Genomic DNA, 27,062 nt, shown 5'->3' with positions numbered 1-27,062 from the left:
AGCTGTTGAGAAAAGCTAGAAAGCTGAAATAAAGATCAATTTTCTGATAAAAACTTCTCTTTGCAGGGAAAAGGAGTTGGCAAAAGTAACTATCAAAAGAGAGGATGTAGAGTTGATCGTAAGTATGAAAATGTAAAATACATTTTACTTTTTGTGTAGCACCCTATTTGATGAATAAGATCTTCAAGAAATGTACCATCAACCATGCAGGTCTCCAAAAATACGTGAAAAAACAGGTGTATAAGATCTGAAATCTGTATTTGATTGAATAAGTTTTAAGTTTTCTGGAAGGTTCACTTTAAACGTGGAATGCAAACCGGACATTAGCATAGTGCTTTTTTAAAATCTATGTACTGTAATCTTTGTCTTTGGGTGGCATAGTGTTGCACTTTATGTAGTAGAGGGGATTAGATGGGGTGTAGTGTAAAGTTTCTTTCAATGGAAAATGATTCTGTTAATACGTTTATATACAATTCTTAACATGTTGCTTTATATTGGTCTCTTTCCTTGATTACTTTATAAACATGGACTGTCCTGTAAAAAAATATTCCATCACTTGCACAATTACATGTCGGTTTTAGTGAGCGTGTCATTGTGGTCAGTGGACCGTTGTAACAATGTTCACTGAGCACACACAAATTCAGAGTTGAGGTCATGGTTTCAACAGTTCTTGTATTTCTTTGTTCTCATATATGCCCTTTGCCAACACGTTTTGTCTCTAGCAGTTCCTGTCCCAGCGGACTTCATCAGGGCTTTACATTGTTTACATTTTCCTATGCTGGTATGTGTATTATGAGAAGCTTTCATAAGTAAGCCATACCATTAGTCTCAAGTTGTCCTAATCCTTTGTATGGCACTCTAAATTACGCTGTGGGCTGATAATTTCTTCACTCATATCTTGAGTACATAGTTCTGTATAATGTCTGGTACCGCAGTGTAAGTGGGCGCGAATGTTATTTGGTCACTCAAAGAATAGTGTGAAATGTTTTCAATATTTGAAGACTCTGAATGTAAGTCTTGGTTTAGCTTCTTATGACTAATCTTTTACATATATAATCAGTTAAAAAAATGTAATGCATAAACACTTTTTTTTATTAAACAGTACTTGCCTATTCTGACCTGTATATTATATTGTCTAATTCTTTTTTTACCTGCATATAGTGAGCGCTTAATTCCAGCTGTTGAAACGTGATGCTGTTTGCGGCTGAATCAGTAAAGCCTTGGGGTGATTTAGTTAAGAGGCATTGTATTTTTTTAGGTCGAGCCTGTCCCATTCCGCAGGAATGGATAGGATCGAATTCAAGTGCTCGATCGGCTAGTGAAACCACTGGCGTTTCTTCACAGTGCATGTGAGGTCACGTGGCCACAAAGCGGGTCACGTGACCACACAAGCACGCGCATCTCCCTAATCTGCCTGCCTCCTTGCTCGCATTCACGCCCCAGGCTCTCCCACCCCCATCCGGCTTCCCTCCTCGCTCGCATTCACGCCCCAGGCTCTCCCACCCCCATCCGGCTTCCCTCCTCGCTCGCATTCACGTCCCAGGCTCTCCTACCCCCATCCGGCTTCCCTCCTCGCACTTAAAACATCTCGCGCGATGGCTGTAGATCCATCTACGCAGACGGCATGCTCCCTTCCAACATCTAGCTAACACAGCGATCACATCGTTCTCTCTTATACCATTCCACATTCCCACAGGGGCAACGGGACACTCCGACGGCTGAAAAACAACACCAGAAAGAAAGCTGCCCCGCCCATCAATCACCCTCCCACGCCAGCAGCTCTTCCCGCTCCGACCCCCTGCTCTCCGCCCCCTGCTGCATCTACTTTTTTTTCTTTTGCTTCTGCGGCATGTATGGGAAGTCTCTCTCATCGCACAGCTGCTTCATCTGCACGATTGAAAACAGGCAGGTTCCCGTTTCCTGCTCCTGTTGCGAGCTCTGCTCCTATCTGAATGCTTTTTATTATTATTTATACCATTCCACATTTATCATTACTGCTCATTGGGCAGCTTTGATGCTACCAGGACATTCAGCGCTTGCCCTGTTCAGAAGCATGGTGGCAGGGTGGGATTACACCTATTTAAATCACATATTGGCAGCTACATGGTGCTTGCACTGGTGATACTGGCATCAAGGATCATTATTTTTTTTTAGCACTTGTGTGTGTTTTAAAAGCGTGCCATGGCTTCAATGCGCGATGGCATTGCACGGGCTTTTAGCCACAAGTTGAACGTGTCATTTTACATATCCCGGTACATTCAGTTTCGGATTTCAAGGGGAACTAAGTTACATGTTCCGATCGTGGCTCCACACAAATGGTAACATTCTTGACTTCAGACATGCCGTTAGTGGGAAACGGGTCCAGAGCGCTACAGTGATAATCTGTTCGTCTTTTTCATCATTGCTCAAGCAGTAAAGATGTTGACATAGGCTTTGAATACAGGCCGAGTTCTGAAGATTACTCGGAAGGAAAGGGGTAGATATAAAATTGCACAATAATTCCTCACATGGACAACATATTTAGCAAGACGGAATGTTTCAGGTTGAATGCTAAGAGCAGACGTGTCCCTGTTTTGCATCTTTTGGGCTCTTAATAAAATAAAGAACAAGCATTGGAAATGCAATAGGTCTCGTTTTAACGCAAATTTAAGCTATAGGCCTGGTAAGTGACAAAGCCTTTTATTTATGTTCTAAAAACCAGAACGCAAAAATAAAGGGCATTATCATTTACAATGCTAATAGTTCAGACTCGCGTAATTGTGAGACCTATTGCATTTCCAATTCTTGTTTGTTGAGGTTGCCTTTTCATGGCTTTGAACGAAAAGGGCTTGCCTATTAGTCCATCGTATTTGCTGGCTCAATAGAGGGTTATTGCAGTAAATAGTTACTGTTGTGGATATTCTAAAATACCTTCTGTTTATTTTGACAACTGTATAGGTCCAGTTGGGCTACAGTAGAAATAGATTGTGAGGGTGGTTCTCTATCCTGGGTTGGAGGGGGTACCAATATATAGTGTCTTAAGATAGTTTTGTGTATTGGCTCCCACTCCATTTGCCTTATTTTTGTTGACCTTCCCAGGTCCTTTTAAAGATCGCATACTCTTATCTGAGAATGGGTTGTGTGGATTTTCCATTTATGCTGTATGAGGGCGAATTTCTTATAATGAATTCCATCCAAACTTGAAAACCAAGGAGAAGGGCTCTAAAGATCCAAAGGGACAGAGCACCCAATAACTTAAAAGTTCAAAATAAATGTTCCCTTTTGGAGAAACTTTACATAATATATCCTCACTCAGCTTATACACCCACTTTCACACTTCACACAATTAATGCTCCACTCAGGATATTAAAGCATTTGTGCACAAATTTAATAAGTATTAGAAATACATTCACTATAAAAACATAATAATGTACAGTTACATTTTTTTCCCATGGATACTTGAAAACACAATAAATCACAGTAAAATAATTTCATTACACAAAAAGGAGAACCCAGAAAGACAGTAATAGTTGTCTTGCAGTTGTTAATTTGGAGACATAGACAGCACCTTGCACGGGCATAAATTCCCTGTCTAATTCTGATTGCTGACTTGAGCCAAATTTGCCTCAAGTCAGCAATCCGAATTAGACAGGGAATTTATGCCCGTGCAAGGTGCCGCCTATTTCTCCAAATCAATGAAATTATTCTACTGTGATTTATTGTGTTTTTAAGTGTTCATGGATTTATTTATTTTTTTAGGTTGGGGGAGGGGGTGGAGAGCTGCAGAAGACGGCGACCAAACTGGTACATAGCATATTTTTCATATATCTTTTGCTTTCAACCTCCTTCCAGTTAGTGGTAGAAATAGATGTAAAGCGATAATGGATCCTGGAAAGCCATACATTTTTGAAAAGAAGACAACATTCTGAATTCTGCAGGGGTCATTTGTGTAGCTCCTTCAAGGTTTTCCATCAGAAAGTAACAGGTGAAATAGAAAATATATTGAAATTGAGTTGGGGAAAACACACGTTTGTGCCTACATTTTTACCTTTAACTATGCTAGATTTTTGAAACCAAAATACCATTACGTCCGCACGACTCTTCTGGTTGCTGGTATATATTTGGCTTGTTGGTTCACGAAGAACCCGAGGTACCCAGAGCAAATAACGGAGCTGCACCTGTCGATGGTTTTTAGGTCTCGCTGAGCTAGCACATGCGCTGCTCTGCAAGAAATTTAGTTCACAGGCTTTTAAAAGTGCCACCAGAAGCTTTTCCTGGCCTCAAGCTTGCATGCAGCACACATGCCTTCATTTCAGCACGCGCCGTGTAACTCCAACCATGTTATTGTTTACTTCCCCTGTTCCCGAGGGCGCTTTTAATGCAGCCATAAATCTTTTCTCTACCAAAAGCATCGCAATGCACTTTCACGGCGGAACTCCTGGGCTTTTTTTTAATTGATTTGCTGTGCGGGCCACTTTCTCTGCGCTTGTTCTACACGGCCCAGCTTTCAATTAAAATGTAAGGAGCAGTAGAGTTGAGTGCTGTGCTTAACACACAGCATGGCTGTGCACCTTCATTTATGAACAGCGCCGCTTACATTTTAAATTTCAGGAGCTGAGCTCAGCACACATGCCTTCATTTCACCACGCGCCATGTAACTCCGACCATGTTATTGTTTACTTCCCCTGTTCCCGAAAGCGCTTTTAATGCAGCCATAAATCTTTTCTCTACATTGGCACCATTCTTCATTTTTTTACACGACACCTGATACTCCTTCAAAATTTCCTGTTCTGCACAAGCTGATAAAATATACAAAATGCCTGGTAGGGAAAATGTCTGATAGGCATTCAAAGCTAATTCAGTAGACACTCGTTTAAATGTCGCTTTTGTGACTTATGCCAACACCTGCGAAACCTGTACAAACAACACTTGCAAAATGAGTGTAGGACTGGCTTCACAGAGAAGGGCGTTTATGGATTTTAAACCCTGATCTCTCGGTGTGCCATAAACACCGACTGCTTCTCGCCCGAACCTCTTAGTTTGACAGCTCAGTTCTATTCTGATTTGCTGCTGTTAGTTTACTGCAGTATTAAATCATATGCTTCTAATTTCTGTCTCAGTGAAAAGCAAAGTACATCTGGCAAAAGGCGAATTAATGTTCCCCCTAACCACAGCTGTCACATAGTTAATTGATTGAAAAGCCTACACAGTGTCCACTCCACTCCTTTACTCTATGCAGGAGTCCAATTACGAAGCACTGGCAGCAGCCAAGTCGAGAGGAGATGGGGAAAACAATGTTGGTGTCATTAACTTTCACTCAATGTGCTCCCTCGGTTCAGGTTTTGGATTATTTTTATTTATTTAAAGTAAATGGCATCAAGGCATTCCTTTCACAATACACATCACTTCATCAAAGTGCACCCAGCTGACTTTTTTTGGTATTCCCGCTACACTCCACCCCTTCTGCTCCTTAATCTATTTTAATGGTCAAGCAGTAATTGAAAACTGTAGCATATCCGTTAAGTATTTTTGTTCGAGATACAAATGCAGAAAATATATGGACAACTCTTCGCTCTTTTCCTTCTGCACAGTAATATTTTTAAACTACTTAAACTGGAACATTCTCTTGCATGGAAGACTGCCTGTGCCAGTGGTGTAATTAAGAATTTTTATGGCTCCTCCCGTGACCCGGTCCTGGGTGAGCGAAGGGTCATTGGGGATGTGTTGGATTCTTTAAGATTTCAGGGTGCAGTACCTTAAGTGGCTAAAAGAGGTCATGAGACACCTAGTAACAGCCTGTGGTACTGCACCCTGCAAAGTAGAACAATAAATGTTGCTGTACCGACAATCTGCTGCATGGCTAAATACGTGTAAGGTCTCAAAAGCGAGACCGGTTGCATTGCAAATGTTTGTTCATTGTGTACTGGGTATACAGCAGTTCATTTGGTAAAATCTAAAGAGTGAAAATAGTTAACAAGGAAACCTATGTATGTCCGAAATGGAAACAAGACATAGAATTTAGAAGCAATGGTTATTTGCACAGCTTTGGATTTGTGCGTAGCCATACTAAAATGTGAATTGGGGGCATTTTCCAAAATGTCGTTTTTTTTTTTATACACGGTTTTACATTTGGAAGGTAGAAATGTATTTAAAGAACACAGGTAATAACACTTGTTCTATTATTCTGTGTTCTCCCAAGTTTCCCGATAAAAATGTTACCTCACTTGTGTGGATAGACCTAGTGCCCACAACAGGAAATGACGAAAACATACTATGGCAACTTAAAAATGATCGATTACAAAAAGACATGGTTCTGCAAGGGAGTTATCTGTGCTTTTGGTCCCGGGCTTGGCGGCCATCTCGGAAAACCTACCAGACCCAGACATTTCTGAAAACTGGACTCCCGGGGGAAGTCTAGGGAGATGTAGCTTGCGTGGATCCCCCAACCGTTTGTTACCTAGAATCCCCTGCAAAGCTCAAATTTTGCCCCAAAAATGTACTTTTCCCCACATTTGTTTCACTGGTCGAAGACAAATGTCCTACCACCTAGCGTTCCGCCAGGTCTCCTGATTAAAATGGTACTTCACTTGTATGGGTGGGCCAAGTTCCTGCAACAGGAAGGGGCTTAAATGTATTGTTGAGGTAACATTTTCTTTCATAAAACAATCTGATTTTGAAGGGGGGTGGAGCGGGGGGGGCAGCTGGTTTTGGAAGTTGGGGCACCTGCGTTTTTGTTCCCGGGCTCTGCGGTCCTCTAGGGAAACCTGCCAAACCCAGAGATTTCTGATAAATAGACCCCTGGGGAAGTCCACGGAGGTGTGGCTTGCATGGATTTCCCCAATGTTTTCATGCGCAGAATCCCCTATAAATCTCAAAATTTGCTATTAAAAAAAAAAAGCACATTTTCCTCCCATTTCTGATTGGGATCATCTTGCCAGCACACATTTCCTACCACCCAGCTTCTCCTGATAACCAGCATTTACAATGCAATAGGTCTCGCGTTTTTGAGAGTTTAAGCTATTGGCATTTTAAATGGAAATGCTTTTTACTTAACTGTTTTAAAAACTAACGCATATATAAAAGGCATTGTCATTAACAATGCCAATAGCTCAAACTCGCTCAAATGCGAGACCTGTTGCATTGCAAATGCTTGTTTCGAAATAAACTTAGTTTGCCGGTGTGAGTTGAACTGGCACACAAAAAGAAGAGGGAAGAGCAACTGAAAGTGGGGCTATTGAGGAATCACAGAGGGCCAATTTATTAAACAATATTGGGGCACGGGTGGGGAAAGAAACAAGGGGGTGGTGGGAGAACACACAGAAAGAGTAATGAGATGAGATGCTGCACTGGACGTATCGTGCAAGAAGGGTGGTGATTAAGTGCCTTGGTATGGGTGAAGCATAGGGAGGAGAGTAATGTGAAAACTGAGAGCTTAACAGGAAAAGGGTGGAGATGAGATCTGGCTAAAGGGCTACAGCTGCTGATTTTGGAACCTGGTAGGAATCCCGGCGTTGGTTCAACACCCTGTGATCCTGGGCAAGTCACTTAATTTCCCTGTGCATAAAGCAAAATGAATGTGCCCTTCTATAATGTTAGTGTTGCTCTTGTAAAGCACTCCAAATCCTTCTGGTTGAGTTCAGGCTATATAAAAACTGAGGAAAAAATAGTAAACCACCAGAAAGCGGACTAAAACGTAGAATAGTTTGACATACAGATGGCACTTGTCTTGAAACGACTGCTCTCTAATTAGGTACTCATACCTGTATGCGACTTAGAAATTGCCTTCGGAAGCGTGCGCTACCAGTTGCTCCAGCTCTAGGGAAACAATAAAATTCAACCATGATCTAATTTTGGGAATGCGCGGACTCTAACTGGTCATACTTTGGAGTAGGGAGGCCGGGTAGGGAAAGGAGAAGTGCTGGTCTGCTTTCCTGGCTGATGTTTTTGCTCTGGTGCACATGAGGCTGGAGGAGGAGGAGTTCTGAAGCTGATGCTAGCGAGTGAGAGTGGAAAGCATACATTGGCAACAGGGTGTGGGCGGGGTCTCTGCATTGGCTCTTCTTGTTGTTAATAAAAAATGAAACCTGAATGCCGTGTGTTTAAACAAAAACATTTTTAAAAAGCCGCCAGCGGAGCATGTTTGATAACCAATGAGTTTTAAAAAAACTAACCAGAGCGACTAAAGAAACTTCTAAAAAAGAGTGTGTGCATGTTTAAAATGCACACCGAACATTTGGGAGGGACTAAACAAGTTCTGGGATTACACGAGTGCTGCGTGGGGCGGCGGGCACCCTTTGTGAAAGTGAAATTGCGCACCGTGCTCTGCTAATACAACAAGCCTCCTCGTGGGGCCTTGTGTCACCCAACAAATCACGAAAAATAAACAAAGGCCAGCCGTGCAGACAGTGGGGTTTGTTTTCATTGACTTATGCTTGTGTGGGCACCGGTTATGGCACTGTGGGAGGTATGCTGGGGCAGGCTGTAGGTTAATTGTATCATACACATGTAGCCATGACAAACCTGAGACGATGGCTCCCAGGAAAACCTGGTGTGCTTGTCGGGGCTGCCTTCTCCCCCACAACTTTACTCCCAGAATCACTATGCAATCTTTGACTTTCCTCTTGCCCGGACTCTGTTCGTATGTACAGCTTGAGCGAGTACTAGATGTGGAATTGCTACACAAAGGTCTTAGGGCACTCTTCACTTCCAAAGAGTGATTGAGGCGAGTGCCTTCAGGTGTTTGAGCTTGGAGAGAGCGCTGTTGTAACCCACAAAGGGGCTCCAGTACCTTCGGGTTGAGTTCTGCTTATAAAATCTGCAAAAAAAATAAGCAGCTCAAGAGCAGAGGTGGGGGGTGGGCACAGGAGGACAAGGAGGAGGGGTGCTAGGGAGACAAGGAGGCACTGCAGCTACCGCCCTGCGCGCCGCTCCTCGCTCCTGTGGCAAATCACTGCGGGAGTGCACTTTTCAGAAGAGGTGAGACGTGCACCCACCGTTAGTCATTTGGAGGCTTTGATTCAAAAAAGACATCGGACCCACACAGAGTGGATACAAGGAGGCTTGCGCGCTGCGCTAGGCTCGACCTAAAAATGATTCAATTTAGCTAAAAAGTCAGACTTTCCTCACATTTCTGAATGGGAAAAGTTGTGGGATCATCGCCTGGCACATATTTCCCACCACCCAGCATTTCTGTCAGTTTCCTGATAAAAATGATACTTCACTTAAATGGGTGCCCAAAGCACAGAACCTAAAAACGTATAAAATTAAAAACTGAGGGGAAACCAAAGTTGGGCCAAAAGGGCAGTGTTTTTTGTTTTGTTTTTAAAATGGTATTCGGCTGACTGCTTTGGGCACCCTGACAAGTGAGTTGTCATTTTTAGGTCTCGCCTGTCGATGCGCATGCGCATCGAGCAAGCGAGACTATAGGGGCTCATCGACTCTTTATCTAACTTGCAAGGAATCGTGGCGATTCCTTGCAGTGCCCGTGACTTTTAAGCTCAATGCGCATGCGCATTGAGCTTAAAAGCGCGTGCACAGCCGCCCGCATTCCTCCGACACCTTTGAAGTGAAGCTTAGCTTCACTTCAAAGGCCCGGCTTCCACGGCCGCCAGGCCACATCAAAGGCTTCCCCAGCACTGCCCCGCCCATCAATCACCCTCCCACTGCCACCCCCCTCCCTCTCCATATGGTGCGCTCTGCCTCAGGCCTCTGAGCCGTCCCTACGCTCCCCGCCCACCCCCATCCTTCACACCCTTTGTCATTACTTCGGCCCCGAGCCCGAGCCACCCCTACGCAGATGCATTATTATTAAGGTCCCGGACGCACGCAGGACATCGCGCCGGAAAGCAGAGGGTCTGAAACATTGATTTACGCGCAGTTCTTTTCATTTAACGTTTATAGTGTCATTAAAGCACTCGTGCTCTGTGGCCTTCCATCACGCCACCTCTGTCGATTCACCTCATTTTTATACCCTTCACTGCTCGCTTCACCCTATCCTCGTCTAATCAGATTTTCGGGGTCATTTAATTTTTCTATCATCTCCGCACGTCTGAGGAAAGGGGTTTTCAGTTTTTCTTAAGTGCTTTCTATCCTCGGCCGCAACAATCAAGAGAAAAAAAACACTGCGCGCGCTAGTGTGACCCGGTTTAACTATCTCACATACTAAAAATAAACACACGGGACCTGCATTTCTCACGTGGGCAGATTTTACACATTACATTTTTAAGTGGTAGCTAGACAGTAGTGTTTTCCCCTCTGTGCGTACCTATGACTATTACTTCACGTGCCAGCAGAATCTGACAAAAAAGTCAAAATACCGATTATTTAAGATTCGTATAACATGCTTTTGAGAAGTGCTGCAAGCTATACCATGGCAGATTGTGCACTAGACAAGTGCCAAGTAATACTGCAATTCTCCTGCTTGGACCTTCACTGGCGCACGCAGTTCCAAATAATGCTAGAAGATTGAAAACATCTAGTGGGGTTAATAATCTACTCTGGAGATTACTTTTGCGGGAGAGTAATATTGATTACATCCAAATTATTTGGCTTATAGTAGTTTTCGTAATTTTTATTTTTCATCTGCTTTTCCTGTAACATTGGCATGCAGCATGCTGAGCCGGGAATAATGTCTTGCATAACTGTTTTCTTGGATGTGTGCTGCGGCCCTTTATGCAACTATATGGAGCAGGGCGTGACCTTTGTGAACGAGGAAAGAACTCTAGCAGATGGTCATTCAATAGTATTCTGCATAATACTCCTAATTATTGGGGGGGGGGACGATTTTATACACCCCTGGTTAATAAGTGTGATGCAAATTGTAGGCGATAGACCTGAATCCATACTTGCCCATCTCTTGAATCACTGGAGCCTACATATATATATCTGTAACTGTCCAGCCTGAAGCAAGAGTGTCTGCAATGAATGCACTGTACTCATTTTGAGCCAAAAATTGCTTCATCTCAGTTGTCTCACCTGAAAAATCATCATTTTCAATGAAGAGAATATCCTGCATATTTCACGTCTCCCTCCTCTGTTCCTAAACGCTAGCATATATGCCACCGACCTTCAATAATAAAGCCAAACGCTTAACATCTATCCCCCTTGCATCTCATTAAGCCATATTCACGGATCTTCATCCCATTCAAGAGAAGACAGTCAACAGTATTATCTCACCAGTAGACACTGTCAGTTTCCACTCTGCTATCTACATTACAGAACACAACAGACCTTTGGATCTACGTGGATCACTAAAACTGACAACTCACTACAAAATAGGACCATGCTACTCTAACTCACCCCTTTAACACACCATCAGAACCCACTACTTCATTTCAACTGCAAACCTCACTTTCAACACCTATAATTCTATATTAAGCCACTTCTCTAACAGTTTCCAATGTAGATTTTCCTCACATAAGCTAGTCCTTGATAACTGTCTACTGTAGAATTTCTCACAACACAACAACACTGCCCACCTTCATACACCGCTCCGGTCCATCCCTACAACATACAGTTCATAACATCGACCACACAGACGGCCCACATCACTTCTCAACATCCCCACACCACACCATTTCGTGTTCATGGGAAAACCTAGCTCTGCCTCATTACTCCTGCGCTCTAAAGCTGTGGTCACAACCTTTCTCCTTCCTTTTTACATAAACACGCATTTGACCCTCAACATCACATCACCACCTGATCAAACTCACATCTTCGGCCATCAACATGCAAACCAGCTCTGCTACAAAAAAAAGTCAAGAAAGCACATGTACTGTATATAGCGTGTATACAGTGCTTCCTACCCCAGGCGCAGGTTGAAAAGTGTTCCAATTTGCATCACAAACAAACTTATCAGTCAGCAGGGATAAAAAATGGTGTTGGTTGTAGTGACCTATATAGAAGTGGAGATATGCTCTAGACATCGTGTGGCAGCAACACCGAGCTTAAGGATGATGTGCTTACAGAACAGTGAGAGAATAGATTCATTTGCACTTTAGCATTGGCTACAAAAAATAAAAATGCAAAAGATTTACAACAAAAAACCCATAAACAATTCTAAATGCACTAACTCTAATGCTGCGAGACCTATTGCATTTCCAATGCTTGTTATTGGATTGGGATACTTAGGAAAATGCTGGGTTTTGGGAAATTTGTGGCGACGCAGTGATCTCACAGTCTTGGCACACAAATGTGAGGAAAATCTGTCTTTTTAGCTACATCGAAGGTTTACAGGGGCTCTGGGTAATAAAACGCTGGAGTATTCATCCAAGCCATACCGCCAACCAAGCGCCATCCATGGATACCGCCAACCAAGCAATAGTCCACACAACACCAGACATGTGCCATCAACGCAGACAGAAATGACAGTGCTACTAACTTTCGCATTTTCATCAGTGAAAAGAGAAGTGTGACTAAATGGAATTATTTATTTTATGTTGCTTTTTAAAAATTTAAATCTAGTTGTCCATGGGTTTGGCACAAGTGCAATAGAGCCGGAATTAATCTTGGCTGTCACTGTCTTAGCAAAACTGTGAGTTTTATATTTTAACATTGCATGGCACACATCAATAAGAGACTCTGATTTATTACTAACGGATGGTCTCTGGTGCCTCTTCCATTGGTCCATGGCTCATCTCTCAGGAACTCTTGTCTCACAGCACCTAGACCCTTTGCAGGCTCCATAAAATTCTACAAAGGTAGGAAGATATAATCTCTGTGAGATCTACTCTGAGATGTGATTTAATTACCTTAACCCACAAACTTGCACAATGGATCATCGCCATATCTCAGTTGTCTGGTCTGGTGGCTAAAAACACTATTGCATCTACACAAAAAAGATTTGTGCAGGGAAACTTCTCTTCCAGGCTTTTACTGTGTTATAGGGTTTTATGTGATTTCATAGAAATTAATTCGCAGAATACCATTACTGAAAACTTATTTCATCTAAACTGTTAAGTGGAAATTTTCATAATGAATGGCATGTACCTTTTTGCAGAGATTAGTTCATAGAATGTCGCTTTTAAATGTAAATCAAATGATTGCAGGTTTTACTTTCAGAAACAGTTTGTCAGATATGTATTTCAGTGCTCTACTTTATTTTTCATATTTCTATCCGCATGCAATGTCAAACAATAACTTCGGATGCTTTTAATTTTCTTACCCATCACCACCCGTAAACCTTATCCATTGCTGACCCCTTACAACCTCTAAACCCCATCAATAACTGCTCCCTAAAACACCTCACCTAAACTTCACCCGTGCCTAGAGGGTCTTTGTACCCACTAAATCCACCATTCCCATACCCTAAAATACCACCCATCCTGTATCCCTCGGCACACCCAAACTCCACCCTTACCTGAACACTCAAAAACCTTCACCACCCCTTTTTTAGGTCGAGCAGACCTACTCTCAATGCGTGAGCATTGAGAGTGTCTGCTTCAGACCTTTTGTGGCCCGTATTTAGGAGAGTGGACAGCTACCAGACATGCGCTTTGACGATGTCAGATTTCACCTCGGGAGCGAGCGTCTGGTAGCTGCGCATGCGCAGACACAGGCAGCCCCCACCCCTCTGCATGCACGCACGCACACACACAGGCGCGCGCATGCACACGCAGGCATACGGCACCCATACAGGCACACATACAGGCACACTATCCCTACCTCGCATTCTCTCTCAATCACACAGTCACGCATGCGCACACACATTCCCTCGCGCACACACGCGCGCACACACTCCCCCCCTCCCTCCCCCCACCCCCAGGCATACACACAGGCACGCACGCACTTCACATCAGCCCTGGGCCCCACTCACCGACTGCGCTCTTCCGGCGGGGCTCCTCTCGCGCTCCGCTCCTCACGGCGCGGCGCGTCTCGTCTCCTCTTCTCAATCGGGGCTCCCTCAGGTCCGAGGAGCCCCGCAACAGGCGCCACACACCTCCTTCTCCCCGGCCCCCTCCTGGGGACCCGGGCTACCTCGGACCGGCACGGCGCTCCATGCGCCGGCAGCTCGCAGAGCTCGGGAGGCGGGACTTCCGGTCGGCCGCGACCGGATTGGCCGGCCGGCCAAGAGCTTCCGGGTCGCCGCGGGCAGCGCGGCGGCACCGTATAACATGAACTTGTTCTTTATTTTTATCGCACCAGTGTGAGCAAAATGTTTATCGGAAGATGTTGGTGTTTGCTATTTCGTAAGACTTTTCTTTATTTTATTTTATTTTACGAGCGATAAACACCCCAATTGTCCTTTATGAGAATTAATTTTATTGGCGCCTGTGAAACGTTTTAATATCCTACATCCCTTGAAATGGCTCTTCCAGTTCAGAAGAACATTACCCCGATTAGAGTTGCCAGAGTTATATGCCACGTTTCCATATTAGTGCTGACTGGCTGGCTGACTGAAAGAATGATGCGGAAGGAGTTTCCCCGTCCTTTAAGTGAGCGTATCCACCTGGAGTATTCATTATAGCAACTGTCGGTAGAGGGCGCCATTGCTGATGTAATGTGAAAGGTATTTTAGTAGATATAACGACACTGAGATGTGGGTTTCATGGCCATAGCAGTCCTAGTATTCATTGAGGCGTAAAAGCCGGAGTGGTTTATCTCCCACTAAGAAAAATGATAATTTTCTGGCCAATATCCAAATTCGTCCACATGTCGCCTTTCTCGCTGTAAGGAAACAAGTGAAGCTTGTCAGTCTCCTTGGCATTACATAGTTCAACTCTATGTTGCCTAAAGATTAAGCCCGAGACTAAACCCCAAGTTGTCTTAGAAAGCATAAATGAACCTAGTGTGTAACTACTAGCCAAAGTGCGATATTAAATGTACTTTTCAAAAATGGGGGCACTTGGAATGAGAGTGAGGGGTTCCTAATACGACTGTAATTAGACCCTATCCGTCAGATGTCTTTGGGTTTCATTCTTTGAGAGAGAAGTTAAGTATATACGGTTCTGAGTACCATTTCTGTGAGTGAGCAGCGAAGCGTCCAGTCCACATGCTGGCAACCTCCCATATGTAGGTTAACATCACTGCACTTGGCAGGTTTCTTCGAAGAAGCTTAAGGTGCCTGGCTAACGCACCTTTGAGCAGAATGCCTGACCCGTTGTCAGCTGATATATTTGCCTTGTTCCAGGCCGCCATCTAATCGAGTCTGACAGATTGCCTTCCTTGAGATGTCCAGTGTGTGATTAAGACAGTCGCTCCTTCTGTGACAGGTGTCGCTGATCATTGCACTCAGAGCTTGAGCAGCCACCCTCCCAATGCATAAGTTGATGGACAGTGTCACAAGCCTCTTCAACGTGTAGAGCCTTGCTTTTTCTCTGGTGCCCTTTGTCTCCGTCACAACCTGAGGAGTCTTAATGCCCGACTCTTTCCTGACACTGAAAGCCAACTGCTGATTGTTAAGAGAAAGAGAGGGAGGTCAGAGCAAGCTTGCAAGTAGCCCCTTTGAATCCCATAGTGCTTTTGGCAAGATCACACACATTCCCAGACATACAAGGATGCATAAGAAACTAGTTTTTCTTATGCCCCCTGCCCCCTGCCCCCTCTATTCCCTCCCTAATGCCGTCGTCTCTTCCCCTCCGTGGTTTTCGCTACCAGACCTGCAAAAGCCCCTCATTCCTCCTTCCCTGGCGCTTTTTCCCATGTACCTTGCTCTTTCTCCAGCCAGTCACAGCCCTTATTCCTTCCCTCCATCACTCCTTATTTCCCCTTGTTTCCTCCTTATTCTATCTCCCTTCTCTCCCACGAGCTTCTCATTAGTGCCTCTGAGCCATGGTATATACTTTTTCGACTTACAAATACAAGGCTGTGTATACTGAAGGCTCCCTTGCTTCACCGCAGACCTCTTTGTTTCTATGTCTTATGAAGGACACCCCCTTACCCCCTCACACACCCTCTCACTCCCTCACACCCTCACCCTGTCAACCTCACACCCCCTCAACCTCACACAGCCTCAACCTCACCCCCTCACAACCCCACACCCTCACCCTCACACCCCCTCACCCTCACACATCCCCTCACACACCCCCTCACCCTCACACACCCTCACCCACACACACCCTCACCCTCACACACCCTCACACATACCCTCACTCTCACCCTCGCTCTAACACACCCTCTCGCCCTCACACACCTCACCCTCACACAACCCCTCACACTCACACACCCTCACCCTCAAACACTCTCACCCTCTCACCTTCACACCCCCTCACCTTCACACCCTCTCACCCTCACACACCCTCACCCTCACATCCCCTCACCCCTGTTGCCCTCATCCCTGTCACCCTCACCCTCCCTCACACACCCTCACTCACCCTCACCCACCCTCACCCTCACACACCCTCGCCCCCCTCACCCTCACCTATGTTCACACACCCTCCCTCACCCTCACACCCCCTCACACCATCACACCCCCTCACCATCACACCCCCTCACCATCACACCCCCTCACCATCACACCCCCTCACCATCACACCCCCTCACCATCACACCCCCTCACCATCACACCCCCTCACCATCACACCCCCTCACCATCACACCCCCTCACCATCACACCCCCTCACCATCACACCCCCTCACCCTCACACCCCCTCACCCTCACACCCCCTCACCCTCACACCCCCTCACCCTCACACCCCCTCACCCTCACACCCCCTCACCCTCACACCCCCTCACACCCCCTCACCCTCACACCCCCTCACCCTCACACCCCCTCACCCTCACACCCCCTCACCCTCACACCCCCTCACCCTCACAACCCTCTCACCCTCACAACCCTCTCACCCTCACAACCCTCTCACCCTCACAACCCCCTACCCTCAAACACCCTCACCCTCACACACCCTCACCCTCACTCACCCTCACTCACCCTCACTAGCATAGCATAACAAAACATAGCATAGCATAACAATACACAGCATAGCATAACAAAAAAGCATAGGACAGCGAAGCATAGCATAACAAAACTAAGCATATGATAGCAAAACAAAACACAGCATAGCATAACAAAACACAGCATAGCATAACAAATCAAAACATAGGATAGCAAAGCATAGCATAACAAAACAAAACATAGGATAGCAAAACATAGCATAGCATAACAAAACAAAACATAGGATAGCAAAACAAAGCATAGCATACAGCATCACTCAGCACACCACAGCATCACTCAGGGGCACCACAACATCACTATGCGCTACCACAGCATCACTGAACGCCACAGCATCACTCGTTCGACATCACATCACTCTGCGCCACCAAAGCATTAATCTGTGCAACCATTCAACAAAAACTGGTTCAAATATGTTCTCTCAATGTTTCAAGCTTTATTACAAATGTAACAAAAAGGTGGTAATATTTCACTTCTGTTCTTGGATTTTCGACATAATAAAATACACTGAACATAATCTTCACAAAAGTTATTTACAAACGTTTAAGCTATTGCCATTATAAATTGCAATAACTTTTATTTAAGTATTAATTATTTTAAAAAAAGTAAGACATTGTTATTTGTAATACTAATACAGGTAAGTCACATAAATACAACACATATTGCATTACCAATGCTATAGGTGTCACATTTGCAAAAGTTATAACTATTGGTATTGTAAATGACAAAACTATTAATTTTGCTATTTTCAAAAACAAAACATAAATAAAAAATTTGTCAATTACAATACCAATAGCTCAAACTTTCCTAATGCGAGACCTATTGCATTGCAAATGCTTGTTTGTTTTTGTTTTCATATTAAAGAATATAAGCATAGCAGACACAGTACACCGTGCAGAGCCACCGCATGCAGTAGCAAGATGAAGTACAATTCAGACATTGAGATACAGTTAAGTTACGTTTACAGCAGTTTAGTAAATCCAGGACTGTTAGTCACAGCTCCACAGCCCAGGGCTACCTCCACCCTAGGGAAAGCTCACATAAAAGCGCTATAAAAGACGAGAGCCAAGGCAACAGGGACACTGATGGGAAATTGGGGGAGGGGAGCATTCACTGACCAACACCGGCGGCCGCCGCGGACCCAGGACCGGCAGGGAGCACGGGAGAGGTAGCGCTGCTGGGGTGGGAGCGGGAAAGGAGATACTTGACCAAGGAAGCCCAAATGTCGACAGGGTGGGATCTGGCAGGCATTAAATCCCAAAACTCAGAGAGGAGAATCTGGCATCGGGAGGCATCCTCCAACCAACTCTCTACCCTAGTAGCAGGCCGCCCACCCCAACACATGGCCACCCTGCGTCTAGCGAGGCCCAGTAGCATCGAAATCAGGCGGCGGGAAGCATCAGAGCAGAGCTTAACGAAGCCAAGAAGGCACAGGGGAGGGTCTGGGCGCACTGCAGCACCGGTGATGTCGGAGGTGGTGGAGCACACCGCCAACCAGAACTCTGAAACCTCGGGGCAGAGCCTCGCTAGATGGGCAAAGTCCGCGGTGGGAGCAGCGCATACATCTATCCCCAGGGGAGAGCCCGAGCCGGTAGAGCTGTACTGTGGTGCTGTACAATCTATGCAAGTACTTGAAGTGGATCAGGCGGAGCCGGTAGTTCGGTGACAGCTTTTTGGTTTGATTACAGCAATAAAGCCAGTCTGCCTCCGAAATATCAATACCAAGGTCCGCGATCCACGCCTCCCTGGCACAGCCCAAGGAGATGGGGGCAGACAAGGGAAAAAGCGTACAGTTTGGTGACTAGCTTGTGCGGCGACGAAGAAGTATAAATGAAGTCCAGAGCCAGAAGGGTGGGAGGGGCAGTGGGAAATGTGGGGTGCAGTTTCCGGCAAGTGGCACGTGACTGATAGAATAGTAATGTGTCCTGCAACCTCGGAGATTCTGGAAGAGCGAAAAAGGAGTTTCCCGGGTAAAGATCCGCCACCGTTTCCAGCCCCAATCGTGCCGCGTGTCGGGACATGCTGGAAGACTGAAGTGAGGGGAAATCTGGGCGGTTTACAATGGGCATGGCGTTAGAAGAGAGAGACCGGAGAGCCGGCGCAGGCAAGACCATGCCCGCGCAGCGTCTCAACTGTGTCAACCTCTGCCTGGGGACGCACCGCGGGCGTGAACAAAGCTGTGGACAGGGGCCATGGGGAAGCAACATCTGTCTCGACCGCGATGTGGGGCTGATATGGGGTGGGGTGTATCCAGAAATTCAGAAAGCTGGCCTGGGCACATAAGGCGTAGATCTGAAAGTCAGGCGCACCCGTCCCACCGGCGGCCATAGGGAGAGTGAGGATATCTTAGGCCACCCTGGGTTGTTTGCCTGCTCAAACAAGCGAGATGACTAAAGAACGCAGTTTGCGAAAGAAATGAGAGGTGAGGGGGATAGGTATGTTCAAGAAGAGATAGATGAATTTAGGAAAGACCACCATTTTAGCTATGGCGATACAGCCCGCCAAAGATAGTGGCAGACGGCTCCACTAAGGGATTCTGGATTCCAGCCAGTCAACAGCACGCCCGAAGTTCGACCGCCACAGTTCGTCCAAATCCCTACTTAACCAGATGCCCAAATAACGCTGGGGACTGATGCCCACATGAATGGAAAGTCCGGTGTGAAGAGGACTGTGGCATCAGTCAGGGGAAAGAGGACCGACTTACTCCAGTTCACCTGGATGCCCAAAAGCCCGCCAAAGCGTATGATTTCCCGAACCAGGGGGCTAAGGTTTTCCTGGGGATGGCGGACATAGAGGGTAACATCATCCGCATACATTGAAACCAGGAGAGAGCGGGACGAGAAACCAATGCCCCTATGTGTATGGTGCTGCCGTAACCTAGCAGCCAGGGGCTCCATGGCGATGGCAAAAAGCATGGACGATAACGGACACCCCTGACGAGTGCCACGGGCAATGTTGATGGGGTCGGAGACCTGACCATTAATGCAGAGACGTGCAGAGGGGCTGGTGTAAAGGAGTTTGATGTTACGCAGAAAGTGAGCGCCGAAACCCATACGCGGTAGGATGTAGAATTGGAAAGGCCACTCCAACGTATCGAACGCCTTGGTGTCGTCTAGTAGTGCGGCCACGGCCGGCAAGTTAGGATTGATTTGGTGTAATACTGAGAAAATGGTGCGAAGATTGTGTGAGGTTGCCCTGCCGGGTATGAAGCCAGATTGATCCGGGAGGGCGATAGTGGGCATTAAAAGAAGGCGGGAGGCAATCAATTTGGCAAAGATTTTATTATCTATGTTTATTAGGGAGAGAGGGCGGTAGGAGTCCCGACGGTCGGCAGGCTTGTCCGGTTTAAGGAGCAGAGTTATCAATGCCTCGCGCAGGGATGGCGGGAAAAGCCCGGTGTCAAAAGACTCGTTAAACATAGCCGCCAGATGCGGCACCAAGATGTCAGCAAACGATTTGTAGAACGAGGCAGGGAGGCCATCCAGGCCAGGGGCCTTGTCACTGGGTAGGCCGTTAATGGCTGCCAGTATTTCTTCCCTGGAGAAAGGCTCAATGGACTCGAAATATTGATAGAACTCCTCCCATGGCAAGGGAGCACCGGCAGAATAGAGTTGGGAGTAAAACTCAAGAAAACGGGATTTTATATCTTCCGGGGAGGTGGTCCTATCCGGACCACCATCACTGAGAGCCGTTATATAGGAGGCAGCACGTGGCGGACGGAGGAGGATAGCCAGGGAGCGCTCTGGGCGGTCACCCTCCCCAAAGTGGCGCGCCCGACCCTCTCTACCAAGGAAAGAAAGTTCGCAGCCTGCTTACTCTGAGAATTCGGTATGTTTTTGGCGTAGCAGCGTCTCAGGACTGGGGCTCGCCGCCTGGGCGGCATCAAGATCCTTAATTTCCCCCTCAAGCCTAGCCAGGGTGGAGCGTATGGATCGGAGAACGCCCGCCTGTTTGGAAATACTCTCGCCCCGAACGACAACCTTGAAACCTTCCCATAGGGTAGAGACGGAACCCGTGTTGAGATCAAAATAGTTAGTGATCGCTGTATGAATTTCAGCGCAGAACAGGGAGTCCCGGAGGGTGTTGGGAGAAAGATGCCAAGTAAAGGTGCGGCGCTGGGAGTGGGGAGGCCGAAGACGGAGCTGGACCGGCGCGTGATCGGAGAAGGTATGAGCCATATGCTCCGCATCAGCGAGCCAGGACAGGATATCCGGCGTGGTCAGCCAGAGATCAATTCACAACCAACAGCCCTGCGCATCAGTTACGCAAGTACCCTCATGGGCATCGGGTCTGAGGTGGCACCAGGCATCATAGAGTGCATTGTCAATTAAAATAGACTGGGTGGGACGTATAAGAGCCAGAACGATCCAGGGTAGCTGAGAGAGCGACATTAAAATCTCCACCCCAAACTATCGCCGCGGAGCCACAAGAGGAGATGAGGTGCCAAACATGATTGAAGTCCGGGTTGTCAGATTTGGGGCCGTAAACCGTGGCAATCATGACCGGCTGGGCCAGTAGTAGACCATGGAGTATGGCATACCTACCCTCCGGATTGAGGAGAACCCGGAGGGGGGGCCTGGGGGGGGGGGGTCTGCCAAGGTAGGCCACGGCGCAGCAAGATTGAAACACCCCTGGCATAAGAAGAGTATGTTGAGGAGTGGGATTCCCCCCAGTAGCGAGAGTGAAGTCTGAAGATGGTGCCGGGTAAGAGGTGCGTCTCCTGTAAGAGGCAGATATCCATCTTGTGGCGCTGTAGGTGGGAATGTAACAGACGGGCCTTGCGGTAGTCATTCAGACCACAGACATTCCAAGTCCGGCAGACGATGTCAGCCATTAGGGGGTGGGAAAGGGTGCATCATCTTGCGGCGCGGACAGCAGACATCGCAGCTCATTGCAGCGCATATGTGAAATAATGGAGCCAAGTAGAAGCAAGGGGTAGCACTAATGGAAAGCAGCGCAGGGAAAGAGAGACAACTAGCGATGGGTTGCCACCTAAGGAGCAGCGTGGGCAAAGCACATGGGCGTCTGGCTGACAGGTGAGGCTGAGGGTAAGAAGTACTCCGGTAGGTGGCGAGATCGCCCAACATGCCTGTCTGCCCGAGGGCGCAACCTAGGGAGGAGCCAGTGGAGCAGCATATAAATCTGCAATACATAACCCGTAAGTGCAATCAAGACGAATTGGAGGACATTGTGCAGTGTAACAGTCGAAGCAAGACAAAATGCGGAATGAAGTCGAACTGCAACAGTGTCAAAAACAAAACAGGAGAAAGCCCACAATCCCAACCACCCACCACCTCAAAACAACCCCATCGACCCAAGCAGAAAGAAACCCATCCACCCCACTCCAACCCCCCAATCAGGCTGAGAATACCACCCACCCTGCCCCAGGGACCCACAACTTCGAGGGGGTAACAAAGCATCATTATTGGGAATCATCCCAGTGGGGGCATGGCAGGACTCTGTGGACACCCCTGCACTAAAGCAGGGTGCCAAGCTTGGGTTAGATAGCGGCATCATAAATAGATAATATGCTGATCAAGAAACATTGCTGCACAGTCGATCATTGTCACTGAGGTGGCTAGCACTTTCTTGAGGGGACTTAGGAGAGGCGGAACGAGACTCTTTTTTTTTTTTTTCTTTCCCCCAGTCTCTTAGCGAAAGCCAGGGCCTCCCTCGGGTCGGGAAAAAGTTAATGTCTTTGAATCCTGACAGACCCTCAACTTCGCCGGGTAGGCCAGGGAATAGGAGACGTGGTGCTTCTGAAGGATGCGCTTGGCCGGCAAAAACTCTCCTGGCAGATTGAACGGTCTGGGTATAGTTCGGGTAGAAGGAGAGGTTGTTACCCTGGTGTGCGATGGTGCCCTTGTCGCCCGAAGGATAGCATCGCGATCTCGGAAGTGCAGATCTTCGCCACATGGATTCAACATGGAGCAGTCTGTTATGGTGGGAGTCAACATGAGCCTTCACTGAGTCAAGGCAAGCCGAGAGCTGGTCAAGCTGAGACGCAATTCCGGTGACAGTAGACTTCACCTCAAGCATAATTGCCTTAAGGTTGTTGTCTCTGCTCGAGGTCCATCGCTGTAGAGGAGTCGGCACTTTCAGAACCCGCGCCATCCTGACATGGGGATCTCCTCAGTTCGAAGGCGATCTTGGGCTGCTTAGGGTCAGATTTCCCCGATGGATGCTCAAAGTGGGCACCTAGCCAACCAGGGTGTGAGGAGAGCCGGTGATTGGGGGGGGTATACACAAGTAATCTGCAACACAGGGCGCAGCAACGTGCAGAGTCCAGGCACCAGATGAAAGACAGTTCCAGCAGGCCTGGGGGGACGTCCCAGGGCAGCACAGCCAAGCAAGCAGCCGACAATCAGAGGTGGAGGGTGGGAGCCAGTGATGCAGCACGTTGACCAGCCGCTGCCAGCCAGTATTGTACAGGGAGGGACAGGAGCGCAGCGCTGTGTAGGGCGCTCCAGACAAGAGCGGCGTGGAGGAGGCTCCGAGGCCGGCAACTAGTGAGCCCAGCCAGGTGTGTAATAATGGCACGCAGTCCCTGGAAGCGAGGAAGGATCAAGTGGCGCACTGTAGTAGATATCGCACCTAATCACAAGTCCAGCGCCGGGCACTCGGCCGATATCCGGCGGCCACCACTAAAAGGACCGAGGTTGAGCAGGGTGGCAGTGCAGCAAAGGGCAAGTCTCCAGGTAGAGCAGGATGTAATTATGTATGTATGGGGTGAGCAGCTGCCCAACAGGCAAAGCCCCGTCCAAGCAACTGCCCTCAAGGGAGAAAGCAGCCAGGATAATTCGCACGAGGGTGGGGGGGGGGGGGGGGTTACCTGCCACTCCCACAGCCCGCTCCAGGCGCCGCAGCACTCACGCGAGGCAGGGAAGCTGCGGAAGGCCGAAACTAGCCCGCGGCGGCCGCGGACTGCCACCAGCAAACCCCAACAGTGTCTGCATGACTCAGTCAGCAGCAGCCTCAGGTCACCAACCGCCTCGTCAGGGCCCCGCCGGCCCAGACGGCCTCGAGGGGAGCAGAGGCCGCCTCCTGGCCCAGGGAGCCAGCGGCGACAATCTGTGCCGGAGAGGCACGCAGGAGCACCGGAATCTGGCAGGTGGGTGCACAGAGTTCCCTAGAGTCTGGGAATCGTGATGTAGGGCAGAATAGGTAGGGATGCCTGCAGGATGGCGGTGGATAAAGAAGCTTGGCCGGCAGAGCCCACTTAGAGTGCGGCCATCTTGCAGCTGGCCAAGCCACGCCCCAAAAGCCTTCACCACCCTTAAACACCAGCCATCCATGACCCCTAAACTACTCCGTCCTGAACCCTCAAAACTCTATCCAGCTCTGAATTCTTAAAATCTCCACTACCGTAAACTCCACCTTGCCTGAACCCTAAAAAAAATCACCACCCAGCCGCTACCCTTAATTAAACCTTAAAATCCCTCACCAGCCCTAAACTCCGCCCAGCAATAAACCCTCAAACACCACTCATCTGTGAATTCCACTCACCTGTGAATTCCCCCCAAATAACCTCCCCTCCCCTCCACTTCTCTGAACCCTAAAAACTCCTTTCTATGACTGAATGCTAGTTGTTGCTAACCGCTAAAAAGCTCTCCCCCCCCCAAACATTATCCACCCGAAAACCCCTCAAAATTCTCTTCCCTTTAAATTGGTTTTCCATGATCTGTTTTCCTCCAGTGTGGCTTCTCATTTTCGGTTTTCCATTAATACACATACATCAGTATTATAGATCTATTGCATACCGTGGTGAACCGAACAGTTTCAACCTATAACCAATACAGACCTACCTATTCATGCAGCTCTGTTCCCCACTTGCTTATGCCCCTAAGTGTGCTAAAGCTGCTGAAAAGCATTGAGATTTAACAAAAACAATTATTGCTAGTCTTCTCTCTACTTGATTTTGTGACTTGACCAACATTTCTCAAAACACCTGCAAAAATGCATAGAGGCTGCATTATTTAAATTGACAAAGTCCATTGTGTACTTTTTATTGCCTACAGTGCCTTTTTTTTTTTTTTTTTTCGATAATGGACCGATTCAATAAATGTTAGCCATCCCAGAGCATGAGATATATAATTTGTCATAAACTGATTTGAATAATTATTGCAGCATTATATGCTTTTCAGAGACTCTTATTTGTATACCTTCTTACAGATGAATGAAATGGAGATCCCACGTTCAACGGCAGAGCGGAGCCTGCGGGAGCATATGGGGAATGTGGTTGAAGCCTTAATTGCCCTCACAAACTGAATGATATGTTTGTGTTTGGTGATTCCTTTGATCAATGAATTCATTCTTGTCTGGAAGAGCAACAACAGGAGGGGGAAATTTGTATTGAAACTACTGACCTTTTCTTCAGGTCATATTGACCCACAAGTACAGTGTTCATTGCTATTTTATTTTTCCTAGACTGTAAATGTATCAATAAAAATATGTAAACAAAAAATGTGTTCGTGTTCATATAATAAACCATATATTTTCCAGTTCTTGGTTCTGGAATCTGGCAAAGGCCATTTTCTTCATGTGGAAAACGAAAATTCTGAAGTTGGTAAACTCTTGAACTTTTTTTATCGCCTGCTGACTGCTAGGATTTTCACACAAGTACCCATGTTGCTTCCCCATTTATGAGGACCAGGTTGGCAGGAGGCTATCCAATGTTGGGATCACTTTGGTTGCAGTGTGCTCTTTTAGGGTTTCAGTGTTATGGCTGTGCAAAGTTAGTTTTAACTGCCACCCTTGGTGCTCTGTGCAGCAGCAAAGTGATGACGGGGATTCTTGTAGAAGAAGCAAGAGTTAATTACATGTTGTTTGGATAGTCAAATATGCCGTTTTACTTTTGTTTAACATTTTGCATCCAGCAAAGATCTTCGGCACTCTGCTGGTTTTATGCCTACATCACACAATTTTTCAAAGAAAAAACTTGAGCTCTGATAAACTCCTTTACCACTGAGGAATTGAGCAGTGTCCAAGAATCTCCCGTTGTCCTGAGTAAATTTCTCCATTAAAGTATATGCACCATCGAATGGCTTCTTCCTTCCTAAGTTAATTGCTCAGCTTCAGAGATCCATCAACTCTTCATAAGATGTTGCCTCTATTACCTGGCCCTGTAAAGGCGGGCCAGTGTGAAGCTATGTGGATGCCCCTTGAAATGACTTTGCACAGGACTGACATCTGGGCAAACCGGTCGCACTTAAAGCAACACAAAGTATACAAAAAAGTATGCCGGAATAACTGATTAGCATATGGTTGTGCTTAATTGCTTGTTACAAACTGAACACTTGACTGATAATTCACTACATTGTCATTCATCTTCGCAACACAGCTCGGATGGTGTGATGTTTTTGACATATTTAATAAGAAGCACAAGTGCACTGGTGTGCTCAGTTACATAGGAAATTGGATATTTTCCTAGAGGTGAGACCTTTTGTATTACAGTAGCTTTAACTTAACCCTGAAAATGTGCACTGACTGATGGTTTATGAAATGAGGCAAAATGGCTGTTAATTCGTTCTCAAGAAACCCCATGCAACTCTTTGACCATGTGAGGGTCCAGTAATAAAAATGCAGATTAATATACAAAGAAACAGCGCTGATCCTGCTTTATACAATTGGTGATTGTAGAGAAGAAGGTGTAGATTGTAGTTTAACAGATGACTGATCAATATGAGATTTACCTGAAAGCTGGTGAACCTGGTTTGCTGATGTTTTTAATGCCTAAGAAAATGTATGTCCTTAGTGCTCTAACCCCCCTGCCGCCCCCACCCCTCCAAAAAAAAGCTACCAAGCTCCTCCACTGTTGTACTAAAATAGTTTCCAATTAATTTCTAGTTGGCACTTACTTGTGTAATGGATTGTGCATAACCCTCACAAGCAAGCTCTTCTGTACTGCAATGCACCGACGCCTGTACACTCAGTGTTTTAAATGTGATTTTATCATTCGTGTTTAGGTCCAATATCTAGGTTTCCTTCTTTTTACTCTTTATGTGGGAACTTAAACTGTGATAACAGCTCTCTAAAAAAAAAAAACTATGGTCCATGTCACCTTTCCAGTGAACTCGCAGCTGAGTTATATTTATAAGGAAACTGCATGAGGTAAATCAGTGGCTTTGAGACATTCAGGATAGTATAGCACCATGAGACTTTGCAGAATGCTGCAAAGAGCCTCAGAAATTGTTTTAAA

General features: G+C 46.7%; 1 protein-coding gene across 1 annotated transcript in view; it reads left to right on the top strand.

Moving 5' to 3' along the window:
* Positions 1-25,328, top strand: part of HYPK (huntingtin interacting protein K) — a 32,962-nt gene extending 7,634 nt beyond the window's left edge. Inside the window, exons 3-4 of the mRNA XM_078684113.1 lie at positions 67-118; positions 25,037-25,328. Coding sequence (XP_078540239.1) covers positions 67-118; positions 25,037-25,132 — 148 coding nt within the window. The 3' untranslated portion in view covers positions 25,133-25,328. The remainder of the gene's footprint in view (positions 1-66; positions 119-25,036) is intronic.
* Positions 25,329-27,062: the final 1,734 nt, after the last annotated feature.

The sequence above is a fragment of the Lissotriton helveticus genome, chromosome 3_1 (genome assembly GCF_964261635.1).
Source record: "Lissotriton helveticus chromosome 3_1, aLisHel1.1, whole genome shotgun sequence".
In the NCBI taxonomy this organism is placed as follows: domain Eukaryota; kingdom Metazoa; phylum Chordata; class Amphibia; order Caudata; family Salamandridae; genus Lissotriton; species Lissotriton helveticus.
The sequence above is the reverse complement of the archived record's forward strand: the minus strand, read 5'-3'. Positions and strand labels throughout refer to the sequence as shown.